Source organism: Pipra filicauda, unplaced genomic scaffold (genome assembly GCF_003945595.2).
Source record: "Pipra filicauda isolate LSUMZ 115617 unplaced genomic scaffold, ASM394559v2 scaffold59_size3379749_pilon, whole genome shotgun sequence".
NCBI classification, from domain to species: domain Eukaryota; kingdom Metazoa; phylum Chordata; class Aves; order Passeriformes; family Pipridae; genus Pipra; species Pipra filicauda.
In genome coordinates, this window is record NW_024104753.1 from 3,305,485 (window position 1) to 3,331,618 (window position 26,134).

At 36.2% G+C, this 26,134-nt stretch overlaps 1 protein-coding gene across 1 annotated transcript in view; it reads left to right on the forward strand.

Annotated features, from left to right (window-relative positions):
* Nucleotides 1-26,134, forward strand: part of LOC120324580 (spondin-1-like) — a 64,255-nt gene that overhangs the window by 23,624 nt on the left and 14,497 nt on the right. Inside the window, exon 3 of the mRNA XM_039387908.1 lies at nucleotides 12,293-12,426. Within this exon, the coding sequence (XP_039243842.1) occupies nucleotides 12,293-12,426 (134 nt within the window). The remainder of the gene's footprint in view (nucleotides 1-12,292; nucleotides 12,427-26,134) is intronic.

The following is a 26,134-nucleotide window of genomic DNA, read 5'->3' on the forward strand; positions in this document are numbered from 1 at the left end:
TTTTTTCTCACCCTAATAAAATTTCAAAGAACAGCTTTATAGTCTTGAAAACCATATTCATAGGAATCAAATCCCTTTGAGATTGAAATCTGGTCTGCCCACAAGACTATTCTTTTTCCCAGACTATGGCACTCTGTCTGAGTGCAGTGTGTCTTTCTGAAGCAGAATCCTCTCATGCTGAAAGGGAGAAAGCATAACTTTTTGATTTCTTGGAAATTCTTGGCAAGCAGGTTTAATTTGCTGGAAGGGTACTCAAAGTAATGTGAAATTGGGCTTTGTAGAAAGCCTTGGACAGAACAGCAGGCAGAGGAATTGTTCATGAATAGACTGTGTAATCTGTGATGTCCTCTAAGTAAGGAAAGAATTAGAGAATCTGTGCATTAGTGTAGATCATCAGCATATCAAAACTAAGAGGAACCATAGCCTGGATTATTATCTCTTCACTCAGTCTAACATTCAGACACACACTCACATGCACACAAATTATGTGGTGGCTTTATAATTGCTCACAACTACTGTCAGTGCCATCAGAAACCCTTCCTGACTTCCTGCAGCTCTTCTGCACGAGCAGTATTCCAGATCTGACAGCTGATGCAAATTGTTAAGCAAAAGATTTGAGAGCTTTCTTAAGGAGGTAAATGCCTTCTTAAGTTTATCTGCATAAAGCCTGTCGTTCCAGATCACCAGTATTTTTGCTGTAACTGTGGTTTTAGCAGTGGATTAAGCCTCTCAGAAATAGATTATGTTCTGTACACAGTCATCTGAAGGCTATGAGAGTTTGTGTGGAATCCGCTTGCTGGATGTATATTTTGGCATTGAGACGCTCACAAGGAACACGAGTAGCGTGTGTGCCAGAGCTGCTGATGCTTCAAAGCTCCAACAGCAAGCAGGACAATAATGCTATTAAAAATATGTATTTTCTGTAATCCCTAAATCCCTTCTTAAGTGAGGAGCTCCAAGTGAGGTAGCTATTTTTGGCGCTGTAGTCATAATGCTGAGTAGTGTAATATTTTCTTAAATGAAGGCTAAATGAAAAGCCTGAACAAACTAAGCCACTGAGAAGTGCTGATCTGGTAAAATGTGCAGACTCATATTTTACCATGTGTTTCAAATGACCTTCATCAGTTCTGGTGTACCTAAGAGCAGAAGAGTAATTTTCTTTGTACTTTACTACCAAATGCTATATTGTATTGTGGAAAAATGTCACCTCTAGAATAATATTATTATAGATTGCATTAGTAAAGAAGCCCAATCTAGGCTTAAGCCCATGTTGCACTTTGTACTCACAAAATTGTAATTAGAAAAGGTTCCTTTGGCTGGCAATTAACACTCTGACAAGTGGTAAAGGGAGAATGGTTGAGGAGGAAGGCAGGCTGTTATCATCCCTCTGCAGGGAGCACCTGACACAGAAAGGTGCCTTCAGTGGAAGAGCCATGTATGTTGTTTGACCAGCCACTATAAAATTTCTTCCTTATCAGATGTTTTATGTGTCTCCTCAAATTTAACATTCCTTTTTCTTCCACCGACTGGTCTTGCAACTGTGTTCTTATCTGGGATTTTGTTCCTGAAATAAAAATGCCAGTTTCTGAGTTTTAAATTGAATTGACAAAGAACCTGGAGTTCCTTGCCGCAGAAATGTAAATGAGAAGTGCCCGTGTGAGCAGAAGATAAGGTCCATGTCTTCTCTGTGAGTCCACAGCAAATATTTCTCTGGCGCTCACATTACTTTTGCGTTGCTCATTATGGCGCTCAAGACGTTGGTAATACACAACTGTGGCAACAGTACATGAATAATGATAATCTTATCAAAAGATAGTAATGTCATTAGCTTCAAATGGAAGACACACCTCAGCAGGAGCATTTAAACTTTACAGAACCACTGAAATGCAATAATTAGTAACTAATGACTTTCACCCAGTCCATGTGGTTTGTTCGCATATCAAGGTCAGATTTTCTAGGCTGCTCTTAGTTCAGCTTTCTAGAAGTGATGAAAAGAATAGTGGATTTAGGATTAGATTATGGTTTCTCTCAAGTATTGTTTCATTATGAACATGAGTGTCAGGTTTTTTGTTATTTAAAATTCTTGACTATGTGAGTGCTTAAAGCTTATTTTAATGGGGGGACAGAAATTCTGGACCACTGAATTTAAAACATGTTATTGACTGGACTGGAATGGTGACTAGAGGTCCTTAGTAATATCTATTAGACACAGTAAAGGCACATTCTGTCAAGCTTTTATAGATGGTATTTTTGTGCAAAGAATTATGTGCACTGACAGAAGCAAAGTCACATGGACTCAGGTAGATAAAGATAGTTGCTGCAGAAATTGAATAAAATTCTTGCACTGGTATGAAAAGTTTCATATAGTTTTGATAAATTAGGAATGTGCTGACGAGATTTTAATTTGCGTTTAATTTTAATTTTAACAAAAATGAAAATACTGAGTTTTGCTCGTAGTCCTTCAACTTTCCACACACATGTCCATAAACAGAATTCTGATTTATCCTGGATTCAGTCCTGCCAGATACTGAGCACTCTGCATCTGACTTTGTAATAGCCTTAAATTGTATGTTTAGCATCAAGCCTGGAAGTTGGTTTAGGTGCATATTTATAAATCTTTGGTTTGTGCTGAGACAGAAAGAATCTGAATGAATTCTTTGTTATATGGATTTGAAAAATGTATGTGTGTGTGTGAAATGTGTTTTATGTATTGTTAGGGTTTGGTTTATGTGCATGTGTTTCTGCATTCAGGAGTGACCCACTGTGTCAACCAGGGATTATATGTCTGTGTATACATATATATATATATATATATATATATATCAATGTGTGTGTATGTGTACAGGCTGCAGTAACACGACCAAAGTGCTTATGGTGACTTAAACGTAAATTCTTGACACAGAACTGCTGTAGGAGACTATGTTGAGTCCTAGTTCAACACATAAGACAAAACACAAGGCCAGGTGTGGGGAAGAAGCTCAGAGGTCTGTTTTGTCCCTTTTTAAACAAGGGACAAATTTGTGAGGGTAAGAAATAAATGCAGGAGTTCTATTATTTGTTTTTAATGGAGCATTTAAAAAAACCTAAGTTAGCTGGTGCAAATCTCAGTTCTGGACTAGCAAATCTATGTTTTGGGGAAATGTTTTGGTCTTCTGTCTTTACAGAAAGAAACACAAGTACATTGACCCTTTTAATGGAGTATATTGATTTTCACAATTTTTTAGTTGGTGAAACTTTTCATCCAGATATAATTTCTAGTCAAAAGTAGAACTTCATCATGAGTGGCAAAAGGATTTCAAGATGGGTGGGGAAAGAAGGTTCAGGTGTCTGAGTCATTAGAACAAAGATTGTATGAGGGAGTTTTGTAGCCCTAAAATGTGCTTCTCCATGCAGCAACAGTCTGTTTCAGGATAGATTTTACTCAGTCTTTTCCTCTTGAATCCCTCTGCTTTGTGAAACTATTTAAACATGTCACTAGACCAGCAGGGAAGAGGCTGGCTTTATAACTTGGGGGGAAAGACATCAAAATAAACAGAGCAGAGATTTGAAGACACATCAGGGCTTTCATTACCTGACTGTCAAGGCAGTTTTTCCCCTTGGTTCAGTATATATGTGAGGATGAAGAGTTCAGAAAAAAAAACTGGCTGAAGGCTGCTCATTTTGTGAAATCTCGTACTGATAGTGAACTGCCTGATTCAGGATGGATTTATGAACCCATATTTTCCATATCAGAAGCAGAGTCTTCAATGCTGGTCCCAGAGCATGCTCTAAATACAATGTCTCCCAGCTTTTGCAAGATAAATAAGTAAATAAGGTTTGTCTTCTGATCCCAGTGTGTAGCCAAATGAAAATAAAAAGATTTTTTTTTTTTTGCAAAGTAAAGTAATTTTTTTAGTAGTTTAAATTTCCTTTTAAATTAATTGTCTCACAATCCCTGAAAACACTGAAAAAGTACTCCTGTGTAAAAGATGCAGTTGTTAAACTGCAGCTCTGCCAGACCTGCTTTTGTTCTGCTTCCTGGGTTCTGTGGGCATCAAGCTGGGAGATCTTTGGCTGTTCTTTCTACACAGTGGGCCATCTCAATGTTATGGCTTCCAGGAATCTCCCTGGCTTAGTTCTAGTTGATTCTCCAAGCTACTTTTCTATTTAATTTGAGCTATTGGCACACCACAGAGCAGGCTGAAGATCTGGAATCTCGTAACTAGTCTCCTCCCGGAGAACTTCTGTTTATGAAATCTGAGTCCAATTTGAGGCCTGACAAGCTGTTAAGGATAAATAAGTATGTTTTCATAAGGCATTTAGTATTGCTTTGAAAAAGGAGCTCAATGCCTATATCCCTACTTCACAGCTGAGAAACAGACCCCACTAAAGTGATTTGAGAGAGGTTGCTCAGCAATACAAGTCACGTCTCACTTCCAGTCAAGTGTTGTATCCACATTGCCTTGCTTTATATCACTTTCTTTTATGAGGCTGCAAAAGCATTTATTTCTTTACACAACCTTCCAATGTCTTTTGTCTATCCAGAAAGTCAGATTAGAATGTGCTCTTTAATACGAGGTAGTTAATTGCATTACATAGAACTAGATGAGATGGTGGGAAATATATTTAGCAGATGACAGAAGTTTTCTCTCTTTCCAAAGAAATATGTGTATTACAGACTTGAATGAAAAGTCCTAACTGTACTGACTGCACAGGAAAATATACAAAATCCTTAAAGTTTTACTGCTTTCAAGTGATTGTTATCTAAAAATTATTGATTGTGAGATTGAGTTCTATACAATAGCCTATTCAGCGAGTAATGTTTCTCCCAGGCTAAAGCACTTGAGACATCATCTATCAAAAGTTATTTTTTCCCCTCTGAAAAATTTTTACTAGATTGGAATAGTGCCTATTTTTTGCCAAATAAATAATGTTCATACTGAACTAATTTGACAACAAAACAGTGATTATAAATTATCTCTCTGTGGAAGTACTCCACAATAAATTCTGCATGTATCTTTGTTTATTGTGGTTACAGTCTTATCTGATGTGAGTGTGTTAGTTTTGTAATCTTGGAAGAACTGTTTGCATTCTGATCTCTCCATTACAGGAAGAGAGAAATGAGAATGGGAGCTAGTGAGAACCCTAAGTGGCCATGCTCCACATTTTTATTTTTCAATATTGGACCTTACTTTCTTTAGCTGCTGTTTTGGGTTGGCCTTGGCTCAGGTGTAGGGAACTGGCTAGAGGACTGCTCTTATTAATGCTGACCCTGTTCCCAGGGGACTAGCTAAGGATCATCACAGCACAGCCTTGATCTTTGTCACCACCATCCTCACTAGTTGTTAGTCTGTTTTAGGGCTGCAATGAGACAGTTCTGCTTCCTAATCCTTGGAACAGAGTTTTGGAAGTAAAATTTCTTCATTTTCATTTCACAATCATAAAATTTACCCTTTTTTCATCTGTCCTTTCATGCTTCACAATTTAAATTATATTTGGATCATAAAAAATGCCTCTCATTTCACAGAAAAGCAAATTCATTCCTTCAGCTACTGCCTGAATATAATGAAAAAAAAACGTGTAACCACAAAGTTGAATTGGTCAGCATAGAGTCTGACCTCAGTAAATTTACTCTAGATTTAGGTCTAGCTTGATTAAATTGTACATCAAAGCAAGCCAAAACTCCCATTTCTTTGAAACTAAAATTTTCAATCTTTCCCAGAATCCTCATACATCATTTCAAATGTTGCAAAAGGAGCTGTGTAGACTGGACACAAAGCAGTGAGAATAAAGTTAAACCATTTGTCATGCAAAGCACAGACTGACTGGTTGCTTTTGTACAGAACATCACACGGAGTTCCTTCACACAATTTACTGGTGTCCCTGATGCTGGGACTGATTTGTATGCTCTGATGCTTATGCCAGGCTACTCTCTTTGGCAAGAGCCAAGTGGTGCACTTTGAATCTTTGTGTGCCAAGGTGTGAAAAGGAAGTTCAGTCTTCAAAATAATTCCCTGTTTCTGATGAATGTTGTTGGATAGTATTGCATGCATTAAGAAACCAGAGTATTTGAAGGCATTTCAAAAGATGATACTATTTAAAAAGGTGTTGTCCTTTCCCTGCTAAAACTTAGTGTTTGCAAACTGCTTTTTAAACATGAAATGAGAGAATTTTCCTATTCAAAGCAGCTGCTTCTTTAAGAAAGTTATCGATGGAACCCAATGAGATTTATAGCTCTGAGAATAATTACAGCTTTCTGTGCCTAATGTAGTTTCTCTGTTAGAGATTATAAAAGTAATGTTATCTGGGAAAAACTGGATTATCTGTGAAAAACCCCCTAGTAATATAATCCGATAAAGTAGCTTGAATCAATTTGCCAAACTGTTTTCAAAGAGATGTTAATGTTGAAGTCAAGGAGAAAACTTCATAGGAAATGAAGGGGAAATTTTGGACCTTAAGTCCACTCTTAGTGACTACTTAGTTGAAAACTTTCTCAATTCACAACAATCCATGTTCATTCATCTCTTGAGTTTCATGGGCAGCTTTTACTCAGCTGGCCATTTTCAATTTACAAGCATAAGCTTTTAGTGTAAGCTTTATGATTCAACATGTTATAACATTGATTAAGGTAAGTAAGAATAGTTCAAAAGCAAGGAAAATATGCAATATAACATTTTACATTTACTGAATGCTGTCAAATTACTTTTATCTGTTTCTGTCAATATACATTGTCTCTTTAATCTTTTTCATACATATTGAATTAAGTGGAGAAGTGTTTTGTGCAGCTTTCCATAGTCAGTCTCAGGCAGGAAAGACTGTTCAGAATAAAAGCTGACAATGTTGTATCTTTAATGCAATTCAGGTTCTTGTCTCATTGAACTGCTTTCTTCCTCCTTTAGTTTGAATTGCACCTTAGAACAGCCCCTGCTGCCTGCCCCACAGTAGGTGTAATACAGCTCTTGGTTTTGTTTAGACTGAAGAGCAACATGTAGCAGATTCTCAATAGCAAAAATTCTTGGGACACTTTAATGCATAAGATTACCATGTAGGATTATCTGAGTAGCTTTTTTCCTTTTGATCATCCAACACAGCCTTTTTTGCAATGAAAACACTATTTGGTGTCCAGCTGGACAGAATTAAAATATTTTTCTTTAGAACATCTCACACACAAACATTTGGTTTGGTGTTTGTTTTTATATTTTGTTGTGGATTTGGGGGTTTGTTTTGTTTTTTATTTTATTTCTTGGAAGATGATTTATAAATGCTTTGTTTTTTCCTCTTCTTTCCCTAATGTACTTCAAAGAATTGATCTGAGTGCCTAGCATCACACTTTGTGGAACTGGAAGGGTCCTTTCCTCTCCACCCTCTCTTCCCCCATGGTTTCTGCTACCTTGTGACTGGGAGGAAAAACAAACAGTACATGGACAGGTAGATGGAGAAGCATAGAAATGGTGCTGATGCTGCTTAAACAGAAATATCTTCTAGGGCATTTCATCTTTACTTGATAAAGTCTGTTCTCAGGTAATGACTGCAGAACTAAATTTGATTTTTTCATTGCAACATTGTGGGACATCTACATCAAGTTTGTTCTAGAAGTTACCAGAATGTAGTGATAATCTTAAAGTATATGCTAGCAATGCCTTTCTTCCACAGATCTGCACTGTTCTCAGTGTTCCAAGGAGTGTCTGGTTATCAGACAACTCCAGCCTTCTGGTGCATTGCTAGAGATGACAAATCTTACTGAGAGCCCAGCAGTGCTCAGTGGTTCCATACAGCTTTGTATCATAGTCTGCAGCAAGACTGAATACTGACACTGCATAAAAAGTCCCACTTCTGATTCTTCTCATTCTGAGCACAGACTCTGAAGGAAATAATGTGTCCTTTAGTCAAAGAATATGGTTATGTGAAGCATATCTTTGAGGTAAGTTTTTTAAACTGACTTTGTACATCGTTAATTCTACGTTCCATATAATAAGCTCCATTCTAGATTAATCCCTAAAGGCCAAATATTATTCCTGTTATGTAGACCTAATGTTCTTTTTGTAATTGGAAAGTTTCCTCAAGGAGAAGACAGTTTTGTAACATTCTGGAAGTCACACTTTGTGTTACTCTTCCAAAGAAGAAAACTGACAAAGTCCCTTATCTAGTGAACTTTGGGTTGTGTTCTTTCTTTATTTTTTTTAAATTCAGTTGTTCCAGTAGAATGCAGCTGTTTCAGTGGGTGGAAAGTGATGATGTGTCCACAGAACAAGAAATGGTCCTGAAAATCCTAGTCAGTGGTTTTAACTGAGGAAGTGGACACAAGCCAGTAGAGGATTTATGTAACTTCATCTCCTTTTGTACTTGATACTAATCCCTTTCTTTGTGATATATAGCATTTTGAATTTTTAAATTTTTTTTCAATACTGATATAAATTCAGTGTTACAGAGGTTAACTGCCCAGTTTATTTGACTAAGTTTATAGAAATCAGAAACAGATTGCAAGCTCTTTCACTCAGCGTGAAATGTTCCAATTCCGAGAAAACCACTTGTTCCTCTGTTTAACAACTAAGCAGTTATCCAGTCCTGCTTTTCAGGAACACCCAAAACTTGTCCTCAACCTCATCAATGTTCGGAATATGTAAAGAATGCAAGACTGAGCCTGGAGCTGGTAAATTTTCCCTCGTAATATTCTTACTTTTATGTTTGCAAGTTCGACCAAATTTTACTTGCTGTGATATTCGTTCAGCTCCTGGTTAACTCCAGCAATCTTACTCAGGATTTACACTGGTTTCCCTGAAGGAATGAATTGGTCCAATAGTACTACAATCACAATGGGCAAAAAAGCCCTCCACAAGAAAAAACAGATAGAATATTAAAACCTAATGTCATTGTAGTTGTGGATTTGAAAGAGTTAGTCATGTAGAGATCCCTCCCTCTGAGGCCTCAGATTCTTTGGCCAAGTGTTTATTTTTTGTTTTTAGGATTTATGTTCAACATGTGGTTAATTTGCTTGCCCATTCCTAAAAATGTAAGGCTTCCCTTTACAGATAACCTGGGGTTTAAAAGCTATAATTTTGCAAATGCTACACTTTAATCTGTGTGCCTTTCCCCTGCCAATTCTTTCCTTCACGCCTGTGGTCTGACTTGATTCCAAAAGAAAAATCAGGATTGTATTATGTATCTCTTTTTCCCCCTACAATTGGCCAGGATACTATTGCTTTTCTCCTGTGTTGCATGTGAGTGGAATAATAGCATCCACCACCCTAAAATATCATGTTGTTTGTTAATCCCACTGTATCAATCAGGAACCCTTTCTTATTGCTCCTAAGAACTTTTTGTAAAGAATTTAACCTCCATGGAAATGGAAAGAACACAAAAATCATCTTTTTAGCAAATGCATTTGAGATAGTTTTATATTTATATGAAATCCTAGAATCTGGACAATTCTCAGTTTTCTACTGTATCATAAAATAACTTTAATCATCTCAAATGAACTGACATTTAAGCCTTTCCAAGTAATTTAGGAGAGCTGTACTGTATTCTGTCAACACTACGAGTCTTTATTAAGAAAGCTTCAGTTTAATTTTCCTTCAAAGGAACACTTTATGGAAGACATTATTTTATGGTCAGGTTTTTCCAGTAGGCACTTATTGCATAAGTCTTCTGCTTTGATGGTTAGTGATGCAGGAAATCGTGATGTAGCCTTGAGGCTCAGCCATTTCCTGTTCTCCCAGGATTGTGTTCTAAAATGCAACCAGAACTTTTAAATTATTTTATTATAGGCATCTGTATTCTTTGAGAAAATTCTTTACTTGCTAAGTGGCAGGAATTAGGTAGAGAAAGAAGTACAAAATATGTCTACATTTCCATGTTCATTTGTCGCAGCTGGAAAGGGGCATGGATATGTTCCAACATACTAATTATCTAGAATTCAAACAAATATTTCAGGTTCTGCTTTTGCAGTACTCATAAATTTGACTTGTAATAACTACTCACAGTTGTTACAACTCCTCACAACTCCTTCCTTAAGTATTAGTAGTTAGATTTGGTTTTGGTGTTCCTTGTGATTCCATTCATTGTTGGGGGGAAACCAGGATTGATTCACCTGGAGATAAGAATTTACTTAACATGGAAATGCATCACAGATGAGTCTGCCATGATGGCTGCTGGAGGAATGACCTTTAGTGATATAAAAGTAGCTAAGTTCTCACTGACTGAAGGCAGCAACTCTGTACGCAGGAGAGCAGGGGTTCGTTTCAGTTGGGCTTCTCAAGAAACATTCAGAGCTAAACTAGGTTTGGAAAATTTTCATTGGTCATTGTTGAATAGCTTGTATCTGAGCAGTCGTATTTATACATACCTGTAATTGTCTAATCTTGACCTGAATTGAACATATTTTAAAAATTTTTTAGAGAGAATGCGAGTTACACTACAGCAGCATTTTTCATCTGATAAGAGAATATGGAGCTAGTGTAACTTGTACAGTAATTTGCAATATTTCTGCTTTTCTGGAAAAGCTGTCTTTTTAAAGAATTGTCTGATGACCTTCTAAGAGCCTTTTCAATGGGAATTATCACACTTTTGTAAAATGTGCAGTAGTATTTTATTGTGTATGAGGTGGTATAAAATCACCCATTCTTCTCTCAGAGATTCCGCCGAAATTGGGTTTTGAATGAGAATGAATTACTCTGAGATATGGATAAAAGGTCAATTGATATAGTCCTGAAATAGTTCAGGCAACCTTTCTGAGAGATAAGTAGACAGTTTTATTTCTTTATTTTACTGTTGCAGGAATAAGGCAGACAGAATAAATACAGTCGATGGCCGAGAGAGAATTGTAGATTCGGGATTTCTTGACGCTCAAGTTAAATGCATTTCGTTGTATCCAGTGGAAGTAGAAACTGTGCAGTCAATTTAAGCCTACACTAGATCCCATGCTTCCCACAGCTTCATGTTAATTAAACTCCAGCAAATGTGCACGTTGTGTTTGGTTACACAGATTCTACGAAGCATTAAAAAACTTGAAGAATATTAATGGCTTAAAATTTAAAACTCATTAACCGCTGCCCTATTGACCAGCTAAATAGAGTTTCTCAGCACTCCTCTGGGCCACTGCTGCTTCATTCTGCCATGGAAATATAGAAATGGTTGTTGGCTTAGCTAAAGATGTTTGGGACTGCTGGTAGTATCATTGGGTAAGATAAAGAGCATGCCTGCTCACTAAAGCAAATCTGGTGCAACTATAGATAGTGTCACTTTTTTAGAATGTAAAGTAGTGGGTTTTTGTCCAAATGCTAGTTTAAACTTATGCTTACTGCCAGAAGATTTTAATTTTTTTTAAATTGTTATTCGGTAAAAGTGTGTGTGAGTGTGTGTTATTAGAACCAGAATTCTGTAAAAGCAACTTCAGAGTTGAATCATGTTATAAATTGATAAATACAGCTTCTTTCCCGAAATGGTAGTTCACTGCCTGAATCTTGACCCAATGCAGTGTGAACTGCAGCTTCATCGAATGAAAGGGGACCACTGAGCAAGCTCGAAGAGACATTTTGCAATACCACAGCATTGCCTGTTTCCAAAGAAAACTTAGCAGTTTCTGATGAAACTTCTTTGAGACAGCTTAAAGTGCAACTCATGAAGCACATGTGTAGTGAGAAAGCTATTTTGTCATGACACCTTGGAGTAAAATCCTTAGAATGCCAGTTCCAAATCAGCCTCTCTGGTTTCTGACTTACACCACTTAAAATTTTCTGTTTAATATCAATCAGTCAAAAAAGCAAAAGTGTCGGCAGTTTGGGCTAAATAATGGACTCTGAATTATAAATGATTATGATCCACATATTACCTCTTTTGACCTGGACAGTCTTTTGATGCCTTAAGAATAGTATTGTTTAAACAAATGTTAGTTTAAAAAGCAAGCGAAGAATAAATAAACTGAAACGCCTTCTTCTCTAGCATGTTCAATCTGTCCTAACCAGTTGATTGCCACAGCATTAAAAAAGAAAATCTTGAAATTATGAATATTTTATTATTTTTAATTTATTAATATTTATCAACATGAAAGGTTATTTGCAGCCATGCTCAGAAAGGTCTGGATTATCTTTACCTAGAACTGAATTATTGTTCTGCCTTTATTTTGTGAGCCTTTTTTTTTTTCCAATTCAGGGAGCAATCTGCATGTTATAAATAAATTTACTGAAGTACTGCTGAGCTAAGCAGAGAGTGTTATAAATATTCCACTCGAAGAAAACATGAACTGACAAAACATGCCTGAGACACACTGGCTATGTATGTCTTATCTTTTCACATTCTTCTCTTGAAATTTCCCTAGATCATAGATGAAGAAGAAACCCAGTTCATGAGCAATTGTCCTGTTGCTGTGACTGAGAGCACACCTCGGAGGAGGACACGCATTCAGGTGTTTTGGACAGCTCCTCCTACAGGGACAGGCTGTGTGATTCTAAAGTAAGTATTTTAAGGCATGTTAAACTAACAATTAAAATAAAATTCAGTTAATAAGTCTAATATTTATTGGATTGAAAACTAATGGAGTTCTTAAATTCTTTTTTATCCTTGACGCGCTTGATCAAGTTTAGTTGTACTTGCACAGTGAAATGTTAGCAATTTAAAGCCTAAATGTTCAGAAGTTACTCCAAGCCTTCAGTAGGCATTGAATCAGAAACCCTAATTAAACTTGTTAGGCTCTCAGCCATTTTTTTCACAGAAGAATCAAAAAAATCTTCATTTTTAAGATCAAAATTGCATCCATCTGGCTGAGACTTGGGTAAAAATCTTAGTTGAGATGAAAAATAGGAACATTCTGTAGAGTCAGGATTTTCTGAATGGGCCTTTATCAGTAAAAACAGATCTATTTGTTTAGAGGTTAATGCTTTCATTTCAGATCTATTGATGATTTACTGATGTTTTAGTACACACTAGCAGGTGTATTCATGCTTTTTAAGTGATAGACATAGGTGATACCAGGTAGGTGCACTTTGCTTTAAGTGCACTCATTTGTCTGTAGAACTATGAAGGGTGCCAGAGAAACATTGTCCTGTCTCTTTAGACTTTGCTTGCTGTATTTAATAGGACAGATTGGTCAAATATGCATGGACAATTGGGATTTCTTTGCTTGCTTTGAATCTGTGTGTGGGAGAAGCCTTTGAAATTGCCAAGATTTGCCCTGCAGCAGACCAAAGAATTTCAAAGAGCCTTATCAGGACTGGGGATGCCTTTAGTGACACAAAACACATTTAGGCTTTTAAGGAAGTGCTATCACAAAGGTTCTGCTGAAGGTAGTCCAGAGCATTCAGAAAAATGTGTTATTAAAATTGCAATTGATTTCTGAACAGGCTGTGAAGTTGCCACCAGCAAAAATAGTCCATGACTGCTTTCCTCTCTCCCTGTGCTTCACTTCTCTGCTGATGGGCACAAGAGATAGACACCCTCCTCTTCCACATCTGTGAGGGTGATCTAGTCCCAGGTCTTAACACTGGTTGTGGAAGAATCTCAAATCTTTTGCGGTTCTACTTGCTGCCTCTCAGTTTCAGTAAAATAAGTTTGTTTAAAAATCACCTGGTTTAACGTGTACTAAAGCAGTTGAAGAATACACTTACAGCCTTTTCTTAAGCTCAGCACAGACAAGTTTACATCAGGCTGCAGAAAACTGTGAAACCTGCTGCTTGCTACACGACGAGACAGGTTGTGTTATAAGTTTATAGATGGAATTTTTCAAGAGTCCCTTTGGCAATCAAGAAGATTCTTGAGTGTTTCTAAGCTGTTTATCAGTAAAGCTCCCTGGTCTTCCCCTCAGGACTGCTCCCCTCTTAGCTACCTAACAAATGTTGCTTGAGGCACTTTACTACTTAAGTAAAGTAATAATAAGGTTTTATAAAGCCTTTAAAAGAGACAAGATTTAAACTTTAATCCAGTAATGATATGCAACAACACAAATTGATGGATTTTTTTCCCCCATTATTGTCCTAAGTAGAATTGCCATTACCAAAACAAATTAACACAGACCTATACTTTTCTCACTGAACTGAAATACCTGTGGCTGAAGTTGGTTCAGGGGCCTCCCTGGGTCTTGAATGCAGTGAAGTACCACCAACTGCAGGATCTGGATAAGTGTTTCTTCTCTCTCCCCTCTGCTAGTCAGGTCATGGTGGATGTTCAACACTCTGATCTTTTTCTGTGCAGTATTTGCATTCTTGCAGAAAAGTCAAGAGAGGCTCCAAACCGCAGTTCTGATGTTCTACACATGAAAGTAAAAATTGCTGCTGCCTCAAGGGATGTGCAGAGTAACTCAGTGCCTTACAATCTTCTCAGACTGCTGGCAATCCATCAGCAGTGCCAACAAATCACTGAAGTACCAATACAGAGTTAGATTAGCTGACTGACACTGGTTCCCATGATCTGTTTGGGAAGCTAAAAGAACATCTTGGAAATTCAGGTTCGTGGGGAAAGGAGAATTTTGGTATTATGACCACTTATTTACAGATGGGCCTTTGGTGTCTATGTGCTGCTGAAAAGTGGAAGGAAGTTAAGTACTTTCCAGTAAAAATTATGTGAAAAATAGAAGCTTCCTCCCACTGATTACTTTATTGACCTTAGAGGATAAATAATGACTTTATTCCAGAGGACAGTTCAAAGAGAAAAATGAAACAGTGACCATTACTAAGAGCTGCTGATGCCAGAAATTAACATCATAATGTGGTATTTGTTGGTGCTGCAGTGCAGTCCTCTGTGGCACCTACACAGCAATCACTGATGGGGTTTTGACATTAACAACATTTACATTTTCTCTTTTGTATGTAAAGTTTTGATGGCATCTGAATTGGAGTTCGCATTCAGCATTCTTTATAAACCTTCTTTGTGGTCAGCTCCTATAAAATAGCATGGACATGTTGGATGCAATTTTCATAATTATTCTATATGATAAAAACAAAAGTCTAAAAGCAGTTATTGTTTTAAATAGTTAAGTCCAAACTCACGGTGGAAAAACTCTGAAACCTTGAACTTGAGAGGAAACAAACCCTCTGTATTTTTCTTTCTTCTACATGTGATGGATGTGCAAATGTTTTTTTTATTATTATCAACACATAGCTATTTCAATCCTTGGATACTATGATACTTTTGTTTTAGAATTTCCTAAACAGAGTGGCAACATTTTGGAGCCTGTTCTGAGTCATAAGAATATTCTTTTTCGCTATATCCTTTTCTACTGACTTCAATATGTAGAAAAGTTAAATGTAGTCACAAGTTAAACATTGTCAATCCATAAAAACTTATTACAGTTTTTGTGCCAAATAATGGGGGTTTTCTAGATTTATAGTGGTATAATTAAGGATAGAGTCTTCCAGGAAGCTTTTCCTGGACCGGTACTGAGGTCTGGGAACAACTATTTTTCTGCAATTTGTGAAGTCTGATACCTTTGATAGCAACACTTGACTGCTCAGATTTGGCTAGTAGTCTTCCCAGTGCTTTCCAGGCATAGAGTGATGTGATCAGTTTTTGGCTGTGACAAGCATAAAATGACACAGAGAAATGCTAATCTATACTTCTAGAGTTCAGTAAGAGATGCTAAATCATTTGGCACGAGCACATGTGTGTGTAATCCTACCTTTCTGGGTGACTGCAAGAAACAAAGTTTAGGAGAATAAGCATATTTGAATTTGACTTACTGTCACTATCTTGCTTTCTAAGACATCACTTCCTGTGTGAAGACTCAGAATTGGGTGGGGAAAAAAAAAAAGAAGGAAATGGATTAACATGTGATGTTGGACTGTAATTGCTTAGTTGAGAATAATTCATTCATTCTCTTCATTCCCAATAAGTGAGGACAGTGAAATACCCTAAAGGTTCAAATCCTTCCAGACTCTGCTGAGCCCGCCAGTACCAAATGTGCTCCCAGGATGCAAACAGTGTCTGAGGCTCCATTTATCCACACACTTAAGCCTAGGCTTGAGTTGCACTGAAGACACAAGATAAAAGACTTTGCTTATATGTTACACGTTGCTTGGGAGACCCTCAAGCTTTAAGCCCTCTTTCCACTCGCCTGAGGTGTGCTCAGAACACTGTGCAGCTAAATCCAATTACAGGAAGGTACACAGACACTCCAGCACAGCAGTTCTTAAAGTGATTTCTGCAGATGGATGGACTGGAGAAACATCCTGTCGCTTTGGGGAGGGCCCCAGACTCTGCAAGACAATTTTAAGCAACTAGATTTGGAGAATGACCTAATGGAAATGGAACTCATTGTCATCTGTCAGACAGCACAGTCAACCCCATCGCAGCGCTGGGTACTTGAATAGAAAGTTTTGCTGTGTGGGATGAAGTTATTAAAGATAAATCAACAGAATGCACTTGGATCATACTTGGCAATAAGGATTCACTTGGCTGCCTCAGAATCTGTGCTAGCTGCAGAAGCTGCCCAAGTATCAGCATGAGCAGGAAAGTGCTTATAACTATATCTTTCTTGCTTCTCTGGCTAAGGTTATCTATTTCAACCCTTCCAAGCTGTCGTGCTGTGCTCAGTCTACTTGTTTTCATGTTCACAGGGCAACATCCTTCTATCCCTCTTTTCTTTCTCTTGTTTCTTGTGATTGCCACATGTGTCAGTATGGGAGAACCAGGTCATTTCCTTCATCCTCTGATAAAAGTTTCTGTTCTAAAGCTTATTCACTAGATTTCTGAGCTCTTCAGAATGCATTTTCTTTCTAGAATCTTTGAAAACCTACCACTAAAACTTTCCTGGGAGGTGTTTGTGTTTATTTTTGTGATGTGAAATTTATATAAAAAATAATTACAATAGAGCAATGGCAGAGCTTAGTGGTATTTGTATCATCACATGGAAGTAGAGAAATTTGCAGGGGTTTGAACCCTCTCTTGATCAATCTGTTTTTGTATTTTGTTTTCATGAGTGAAAACTTTTTTGACTTTTAATCCCCCTCCTCCTTTTTTCTGCATGTAGACTGTTAAGCTTGGTTTAGCATATTCTACTTTTCATAAAATGTAGAGCAGTACACATGCATTATTTTTATCTGACAGCTGATATTCAGAGACTGCTGAATTCTGTAAAAAGCAAAACAACTACTGGAGATTTATCTTGTTTAACAAGGAAAGTCTTAAATATTGATTTTGAATAGTGATTTACATCATTGACCAAAAAAAGGACAAATGTTTATTGAAAGTTTCTTAGCAGTGATGAAGAATAACCTCTTTTAAATCACTTTGAGCCCCAGGTTTCTAGAATTGACTGGTTAGTTGTATTCCTCAAGATAGTGTCTTAGTTAAGTCTGGTATAGAACAGGTGGGTAAAGGTCTGACCCCTGTAATTGATGGGAAATACAGAACAAACAGTTTTATGCAAGTCCTTTAGAATTCTGCAATATAGTACAAGAGCAAAGAAAATTTTGTAAATTGTCTTAACTTGTTATATATTAAAATTTCGTGGTAGGGAGAATCTTGTTAATATCCAAATTGAGTAAATCTGTCAGCTGGTGTAGATCTCATGAAGAGTCAAGTACTGAGAGATGGTAATTATCTTTTCCTCCTTTAGCATTTGGTGATTTTCACTGAGTCAGAGATTAATTGTTAAATGTGATAAAGGATGGCCACATGCAGATAAGTTATATTCAATTTACCATTTAGAAGAGAAAGCACAGTTCTCTAATTGGCTCATGAAATAATCGAGTTCTCAGGCAACTCATGTGTCTTGTATGGTAAATGTAGCAAAAGTTCTTGCTGATAAGTTATTTATTTTTGTTATACATATCACGCTTAAACAAACAAATTAAAATCTGGTATCTGTAAATAGTGCATTACCATTACAACTTGCAGAAATCCACTGTATTCATCATAGTGTCTCTACTGTTTGATTCTGGAAATGTGTTCTGAGCCATCTCTGGGAAAATGTTTTATAATTTTTGAGGAAAAGTGTGGAACTTATAGTTTTTCTGAATATGTCATTATCTTCATGATTTTAATTACATTAGGTCTTGTTTATATGTAATCAGGGAGTAGGGGAATTTTAAAGAATTGCCATCTTCTAAAGAAAAACTATGATATATTTAGTGTATATAAAATATGTATTGACAAAATCTTTTAGAGAGCTGTGCTATTGTAGCAGAGCTGTCATCCCTGTGGGGACAACTTCAATTCTAGTCCATGGGTCGCCTTGGATATAACACTCAGGTTCCAACCTCCATGTGGATTTTGACAGTCCTCTTGCTCTCAAGCTTCAAAGCTTTGAGGGCAAACGAACTCCAGTAAGAGTTTTTGAACATGTACTTTTTGAGTTCTTATAACTTGAAGCGTTATGTTCATTCAGGTCACTTGGCATGTCGCTCTGAGTGAACAATATGCTCAAATGTGGTGTTGGAGAGACTAAAAGAAAGAAACAAATGTCATAAACCCCCATGAGTTCCTAACTACATATACATCCTGATGCTGTCTTGTTATGCAGCCAAGTCTCTTCTCTGTACTCCAAACTCATGATGACATCGTTGGTCCAGAAACAGAGCACAAAGTATCTGGGCAAAACCCAAAACCCACAAGCTGTGTGGTGTGTAATTTAATATATGACCAACTCCCTAACACTGCATTAAGGGGAGTGTTTATCAGAAATGCTAAATTGAGATGGTCAGAATAAAAATGCACTTCAGAATGAATCTCTCTTACTAAAAGTGTTGATACTATGGTTCTCACAGAACCAATGTTGCACAAATTTGCTCCTAAGAAGTTCAAGTTGTCAGTGAGCTTCAGGGTGGATCTGCATCAGTCAGACAGCTTTACGTGGGTGGAAGCTACAGTGCATCTGAAACTGTTGCCAGTCATATAAAAGCAACATCTGATAGATGATCATAGAGTTGAACTTAAACAAAAAAAAACCCAACAATAAGGAAAGAGAATGATGTACGTTTACAGCTGAAAATTTTGTGTGCTACTTTTCATGCTTGTCCTAAATCCCTCATCAGTGTCTGTGACCTGGCAGAAGGAGAAGTTGGATATGGTATTAAGTTATTCAGGTTACTAGACTAAGGTGATTAAGCAATATAAGGAGATTCTTTTGTCCTCTCTGATGCTTTCACCACTAAACTACCATCTTTTTTTTTTTTTTTTCCTAGACTGTACTTACCCCAATGAGTACAACTAACTTTTCTTGATTTTTTTGGGTTACTAACCTGATCAAAATATATCTTAAATCTTTTTCCATATGCTTATTTGAGTGTTTCTTTAAATGCTTTAAACGGAGTGCATTCATTAAATGCGTCCTGTTTGTTACAAAACGTGTGAAATAAGATGATCCTACATACTCTTTTAGGATTCCTAAATACTTGTGGGTTGTACTTCTTGAAGGGGATTCATAGATTTATACTTAGTGAAAAATCACACTGTTGTGAAGCAGGTGAGCAGTAGGTCATATAGTTCAAGAGCTATGAGGAGTTCCCTGTAAAACTATGCCTCTAATAATTCAAAGTGTAGAAACTATAACAAAAAAAAACAACCCTGCTTGTTTGAACTGGATGTTAAATTTGTTATTCAGTCTTTTCCATTTATCCTTTCAGTCTTCCTGTGCACTTGTCCAAATAATTCATGTCAACAATTTCACCTGACTGTTCATTAGAATACTAACAGTGGAGTGATTGAGCACAGTTGTAAAGCATTTACCAACAGCTTTCCATTATGACTAAACACAATGGCCAAGGAAAAACAGAGAACAATCTGCCTTCCTTACCTGCAAGAGCAATCTGTTTATGGAACAATAGAAGATAACAGTTCTCATATTATAAATAGCTGTATTGATTTTTCCCAGAAGAATTAATGAGGCTTCTGCATGCAGAGAAATTATCACAGTTTCTCTACTAAAAGTTTAAGAAAAAAATCTTCCATTTAACTACCACACTACAGCAGCAGTAGTTGCTGAACATTTTTTGACAGAAGCAATAGTAGTATAGCTTAATTTTCATGTTTCATGGTGCATAACTTAAATAAAATATTAAATAAACTTTTGACATATAGAAAATGTACAATTTTCCATATATGATTCTTTTTGTGTTCTTTCATTTTTCCCCATTCTTCACTTTTAGGAGTTGTAATAGAAATGTGCACAGCTTTAAATGTCCAGGGGCATAGATTAGAAGTGAGTAGATTTGGGTCCATTCCTGTCCTTCACACTGGGTTATTATATACAGCTCAACTCATTTTTCAATGCCTCTGTTTTTTCAAAAGCAATCAGAGGCCAATGACTCTTTTTAAATCCCTTCAAGATAGAAGAGCTTGTATGTTAACTTTGCAGTATTGAGGTTCCTGAAAAGTAAGTTGAATGTTTTCTTCATCCAGCTATTTAAAGAATCTCCCAAAAAACCAAATAAGAAAAAAGTTTATGAAACTAACTTACAGCCCTATATTTCATTTTATAGGTTAAATGCCTCCAGGCAGTTTACCTGTATTAGGAAGAAATAATTACTTTCTGGCTTTCTATATAGCTTGTATATCTATAGCAGCTCTAATATTAGATGTAAAAATACATATTTGCATTTCAATGCATACAGTAGCAGCCCCCTGGATCTACTAACACATCTACATTTAAAACAAAAATCTGTTTCACTTCTATTTTCTCACTGACTTAATATTGTTTCTTTAACTTCACAGTGGGAGCACGTGAATTTGGCATGTGTTATAAATGGATTTTCTTGTAATTTTGTTTTCTTTTAAATCATCTTTTTTATGGCAGAATTAATATAGTAATCCTATAAAATCTAGTTAGATTCATTCACATGCTGTTTTGTTTGCAAAGGCATAGTGTTACAAAGCAGCTTAATGGTTTTGCTACTCAAAGATGGGTTTATTCCTTGAGGAGTGCAAAACAACAGAAAAACAATGGGAATAAAGAGTAAGGAGAAGGATGGTGGTCTTTCCTGTAGTGATAGGGGGAATGTAGTCATAGCCTTATTAGGAAAGATAATATTTTTAACTGTTTCACACAGTACCTTGAAAATGCCTATGATAATTTCATATTAAAAAAAATAAAAATCAGTGTTATTGCACATTTTGTGGTAAATTGAAGTAACATGCAGTTACTTTCATTGGCCCATATGGTTTTTATTTTTCACAAATGTATTTTCGTAAGACAACCTGTTTTGCAAAAAATAAAAAATTGTGCAGTGGGGTAGGAATTCAAGCTTAGGAAAAGTTCAACATGCTTTATGACAAGACACTGGTATCAGTTCTCTTTTTGGTCATCATTGGGGTTTCTCCAGGCTTAATAGGGAAATACTTAAAGAAAAATTAATTATTAAGGTCAACAGTGGACACAAGTGCAGAACTGATCAGAAGTCACCTTTAAATTTGTTATTTTAAAAATATGTGAGATATTTAAAACTTTCATTTGTATTTCTTAATGATTATACATACTAAATTTCTTGGTCCTTCTAGATTCTCAACACTGTTCTAAGGATACTTGTGTGTTTAAATTGTACACTTGAAAAAGTCATATGAAGTAGATTTCTAGTATTTCTAACTTTCTCATCAAAACCTTGAAGACAGACAAGGAAGACAAAACAAGTGATGTTAGAAGGGACTTTAGGAGGATGTCCTGAGCTTCCTTGCCCACTATTCTGTTTAAAGGTGGAGCCTTGGCAGTGCCCATGAGGAATTGGTGCCAATCCTCACCTGTCATTGCTGCTGTTGTGCTAAAATGATTCCTCTAAAGCCCCTTATTGTACAAAGATGCTGTAACCCTCTTTCCAAGCCATGCTTTCTTCTCTGTGGGCTACTCAACCCAGCTCCTTCAGTTCAGATGTCTGACTGTTCTCATAGCTTAGTCTGAACTTTATCCAAATGATCCATATCCTTGAATTGTGGTACCCAAAGCTGGGCACTGTAATCCTACAGATGCTTCACATAACTCCCACTGTAATGTTTAATAGTTTTTCTAAGGGAGTAACATTTTCCTGTGTTCAACTTCTGATGCACTAGACTTTATCCTGCTATCAAATATTTCAATAGTAATTTCAATTTTCCTTTCTTTGTGCATATAATTACTCTTATATAAAACTGAGACTTTGTGCCTAAGATTATTTAATTACAGCTTAATACTTTCTGCTGTCAGTAACTTGTTCTGTTTCATCATTCAAGCTATTAATGAAAATATTGATGTATGCATAATCATACTGAACTTGATACTCTTCAGTGAGTTCCAGCTGAGCTCTAAACATAAGAAAAAGCAAATTAATTTGTTTAAAAAATATTAACATTTCTGTCTAAAAAGCCCTGCCATCTATTCCTGATGTAATAAATATGTGAGCATTTTAAGTAAAATTTTGAAAAGATCTGCTAGTTTGAGGTATTGTGTATTTACAAATCTAAACATATATATGAAAAGTCAAGAAAATGGGTTTCAATAGTTTTCTTTATTGACAAAATTTACGTTGGAGAAAGATAAATCCTCAATGAATTATTAATTCTATTTGCATATCCTAGAGGCAAATAAAAAAGGATTTAAGACATGTAAGGAGGGATGTTCTCTGAAGTATCTTGTACTGATATCTGATTTTGTCTGATTTTTTGCTCTCCATAAGTGGGGAAATATAACAGTAAACTCTGTTTTCTTTCTGACTAAGTCTCTAGTAGAGTCTGTATTTTCATAAATTTCAAGTAGTGGGATGGAAAAAGACAAGACAACTCCATAATTTTCCTGTTGTTTGTAAATGAAAATCATTGTTAATTTAGGAGCCTGACAGCTGTAGAACATTTACCATTCGGCAGCAGCTGCCAGTAGCACTCCAGTTTATTTTATAAACAGATGTTTAATTTGACTTCGAGACCATTGTCAATTTTTGAGGGGAAACAAAGAGAGAAAAGGGATAGAAATAATAATGATAGCCATAATTTTATTTCCTTTCAAAACATACAGCAGAGTCACTATTGATGACATCAGAAGCATTATCATTTTTTATTACTGAATATTTAAATCAGTTTTTTTAAAACTGCATGAACTGAAAATATGGTAACATCTTAAGGAACTGATTTGTCTTCTGTCGGAAGCTGAAGGTGTTATTTTAATATAATATGATATACTTTTAAAATACATATTTTATCCACGAATCAAAATGTCATACTATTTGTGTGGTTTACAGAGAAAGGTATTTTTGTCTCTATATTAAAACCAGGACACCAGTGGGAGCCCACTGTCATACAAACATAATGTTGTTTACTGTGGTATGGTAGTATTCTCATTTCAGATCAATGAATGTGAAGGGCAAATTGAGTACAGTGATGATGAAAGGAGATAATAAAAAAAAATAAATAGTGTAATATGGTTAACTTTTAGGTAAAATTTTAATTTTTTCTTAAATTGATAATTTAATGATTTTATTCACTATGTGCCCAGGGACTAGGAGGTTTTACTAAGAAATACTGCGAGAATATCTTGTGAAGATCCTTCATTATTCAAAATGTCTATTGACCTAGACAAAGGAGTGGACCTTAGCAGTGAATGGTCTTCATCCTACAACACTTTGGCATGTCTTAGATGTTACAAAGTCTAGTTTAAATTAGTCATAAAAGTGGCTCAACTTGCTGGTCATTTGCTCCTCCATAATACAATCTGTTCAGGTATTTCAAGTTTGTATTCTATGAAGGTACATAAGTTAAAATAAAAAAGCTATATCAGATGGGCCATTTTGTATGAAATTTTCAATATTAGCAACATTTTTCTAGCATGCTGATGTAAATATTTGCTGAAGTGTCTTCATGCCCAGAGAAATCTAGAACAGCTCTGCAGAGCACATTTTACTGTTAAAATTTCAAGCACAGCTATATTATATAATGAAAGGCCACTGGCTGAATTAACAATGTGTTGGATTCTGACCATCCCTACTTATATTGAATAGTATTTCAATTCTCAAGCAAATTTGCATTTATTATCTGGAGATTCTCTAAGAGTGACACATGATATCAACAAAGCTCTCAGAACCTGAACACTGTATTTGTCTTCATTCTTTGCTTCATGTGAAGCACCACAAAATCAATTATGATTTGTTTCCTTAAAGGAGAATCTCTTTGTATTATCGCAGTTCTTTAGAAATTATGACAGGTAAAAAACAACTAGAAAAGGAATTTCTAGTTTGTAGCTTTATATACACTGACTGTGGAATTGATATTGTCTTTCTAGTTACCTGGTTTGACGAGTCTTTCTCACTACCTGGACTGACAGTTTTATAAGGCAGTTTTGAAAGGATTGAAACACTAAATTCAACCAAGAATTGGGTGGGCCATTCCTTTCTTTTCCTTGCAGTAATTAGGTACCCAATTTTTCTATCATTTCTACTTCATTAGACATGCATTAGGTGTCTTTGCTACCTGAACAGCAGCAGCCTGAACGCTTTTTGAGCTGCTTTCCCGAAGAAATGGATTTGTTGCTCCATCAGTTCGCTGCACCAGCAGAATATAGTTTAAAGTCTTGCAATGCACCAGAAAGCACACTTGATTTCTTTAATGGTTTCTGGATTTTCATTTGCTGCAGAAAGGACAGTCTTACAGGCTGTGTAAGGGGCTTGTGTCTAGGAGGGAATCAGCTCTGTTCATTAGGGGCAAAATGAGCTTGATGCTCTCTCACTATACAGGGTATGTGGCCTCATGATACCCTTAATATGTGCACACTCATTTAAGTTTTACGGATTACCTATAGTGGCTTCCCATGGATTTGTCTGAAAACAGAATATACACTTGTTTTAGACATAGAAAAATAGGTGTGCTCTCTTATGGCATGATTGCCTTGCAGTTGTTTGCTGAAGTACATATATGGTGAGATAAGCAACTCATATAGAAAATAAAAAATGTTCCACACTGCAGAGTTGACGTCATATATTGAAGTACCACCATTTCATGACTGTTCATAAAGAAATTGTCTTGTTCATCAGATTTAATTTAGATAAAATTCTAATGAACAGCCATTTATCTAAGTTCTCTGAATTATTCATGGCCAAAACATTGTCTGAAGTATAGTGAGGAAACCCAAGTAGCTCATCATTCTTTCCATTTTTACTGCATTTCTGCCATGCACAGTTCTACTTGCAAAGTACTAACTTCATTCAGGCAAGTAAGTAAAATAAAACTAAGCTCATAAAGAGGAGACAAGTTTGACAGATACTCGAATATGTGTTGCCTGCATTGTCTTTTTCAGTAAGCCACTTGGCTCAGTGAGAATAGAGTTTTAAGTGCTGTCCTTATAATTTTCTAGTTTTCCAGTGGCTACTCACGGATCAGAAGAAATTCAGGCTGTGATTCTCTCCTGATGAAGTGAAACTGGAATTGGCAATTGATTTCAGTGACTGTCAGTCAGGTCTTATTATAGTGTTATCTCACAATCATCAGCAGCATAAAGTTGCAGGACACATCTAAGTTTTCAAAACACCCTTAACATCAGTGTATCTGATAATTGTATGTTTTTAATTTTCAGAGCATGTAATGTTTTTCCATCTCTTTTTCTATGTGAATGTTTGGTGAGAACAAATGACTCGCTGCTATAATAAACAGGTAACATAGGTATACCTTATGTTTTTGTCTTGAAGATCAGGAGATTTGTTTTCCTTGTTGCTTCAGTTTTGAAATCTAAGCCAACTATTGGAAAAGTTTAAATTGCACTGTTTGGGTGTCAGTCTCAAAAATGTAATGGATTTATCTATTTCCCATACAGATATCTGAAGGAGCATCCCTGCTTGTCTCCACAATGTCTGAACCCTTACCCTATTTCCTCCTGCATCTCTAATCACACTTGGTGTATCTCAATTATCCGCATTAAAACATCTCCCTCTTGGAGTTTCTAATGAATTTAAGAATCTAATTAGCTGCGCTTTTGTTCCAAATAAAACTTGATAGGACTGAATTCCAGTTCCTAGTCTATGCCTGTTTCTCAAAGCTGCTAATATGAAGGGTAATTTATCATCCTAATCCCTTTCATTACTACTTACTACTGTTGACAATGCTCCTTGAATAGTCTTATTCATGTGCTCTCCTTGTCCTGATGGTTGAGGGAGATATAGACTGTGTAGCTTTTGCTTAATCTCTGGTCTTTTAAGCATAGCGGTAATCACTTCCTCCACAAAATGTTGACCTTTATCTGGATCACCAAGACTTCAGGAACCCCTCTGTGGCAAAAGGCTTCTTG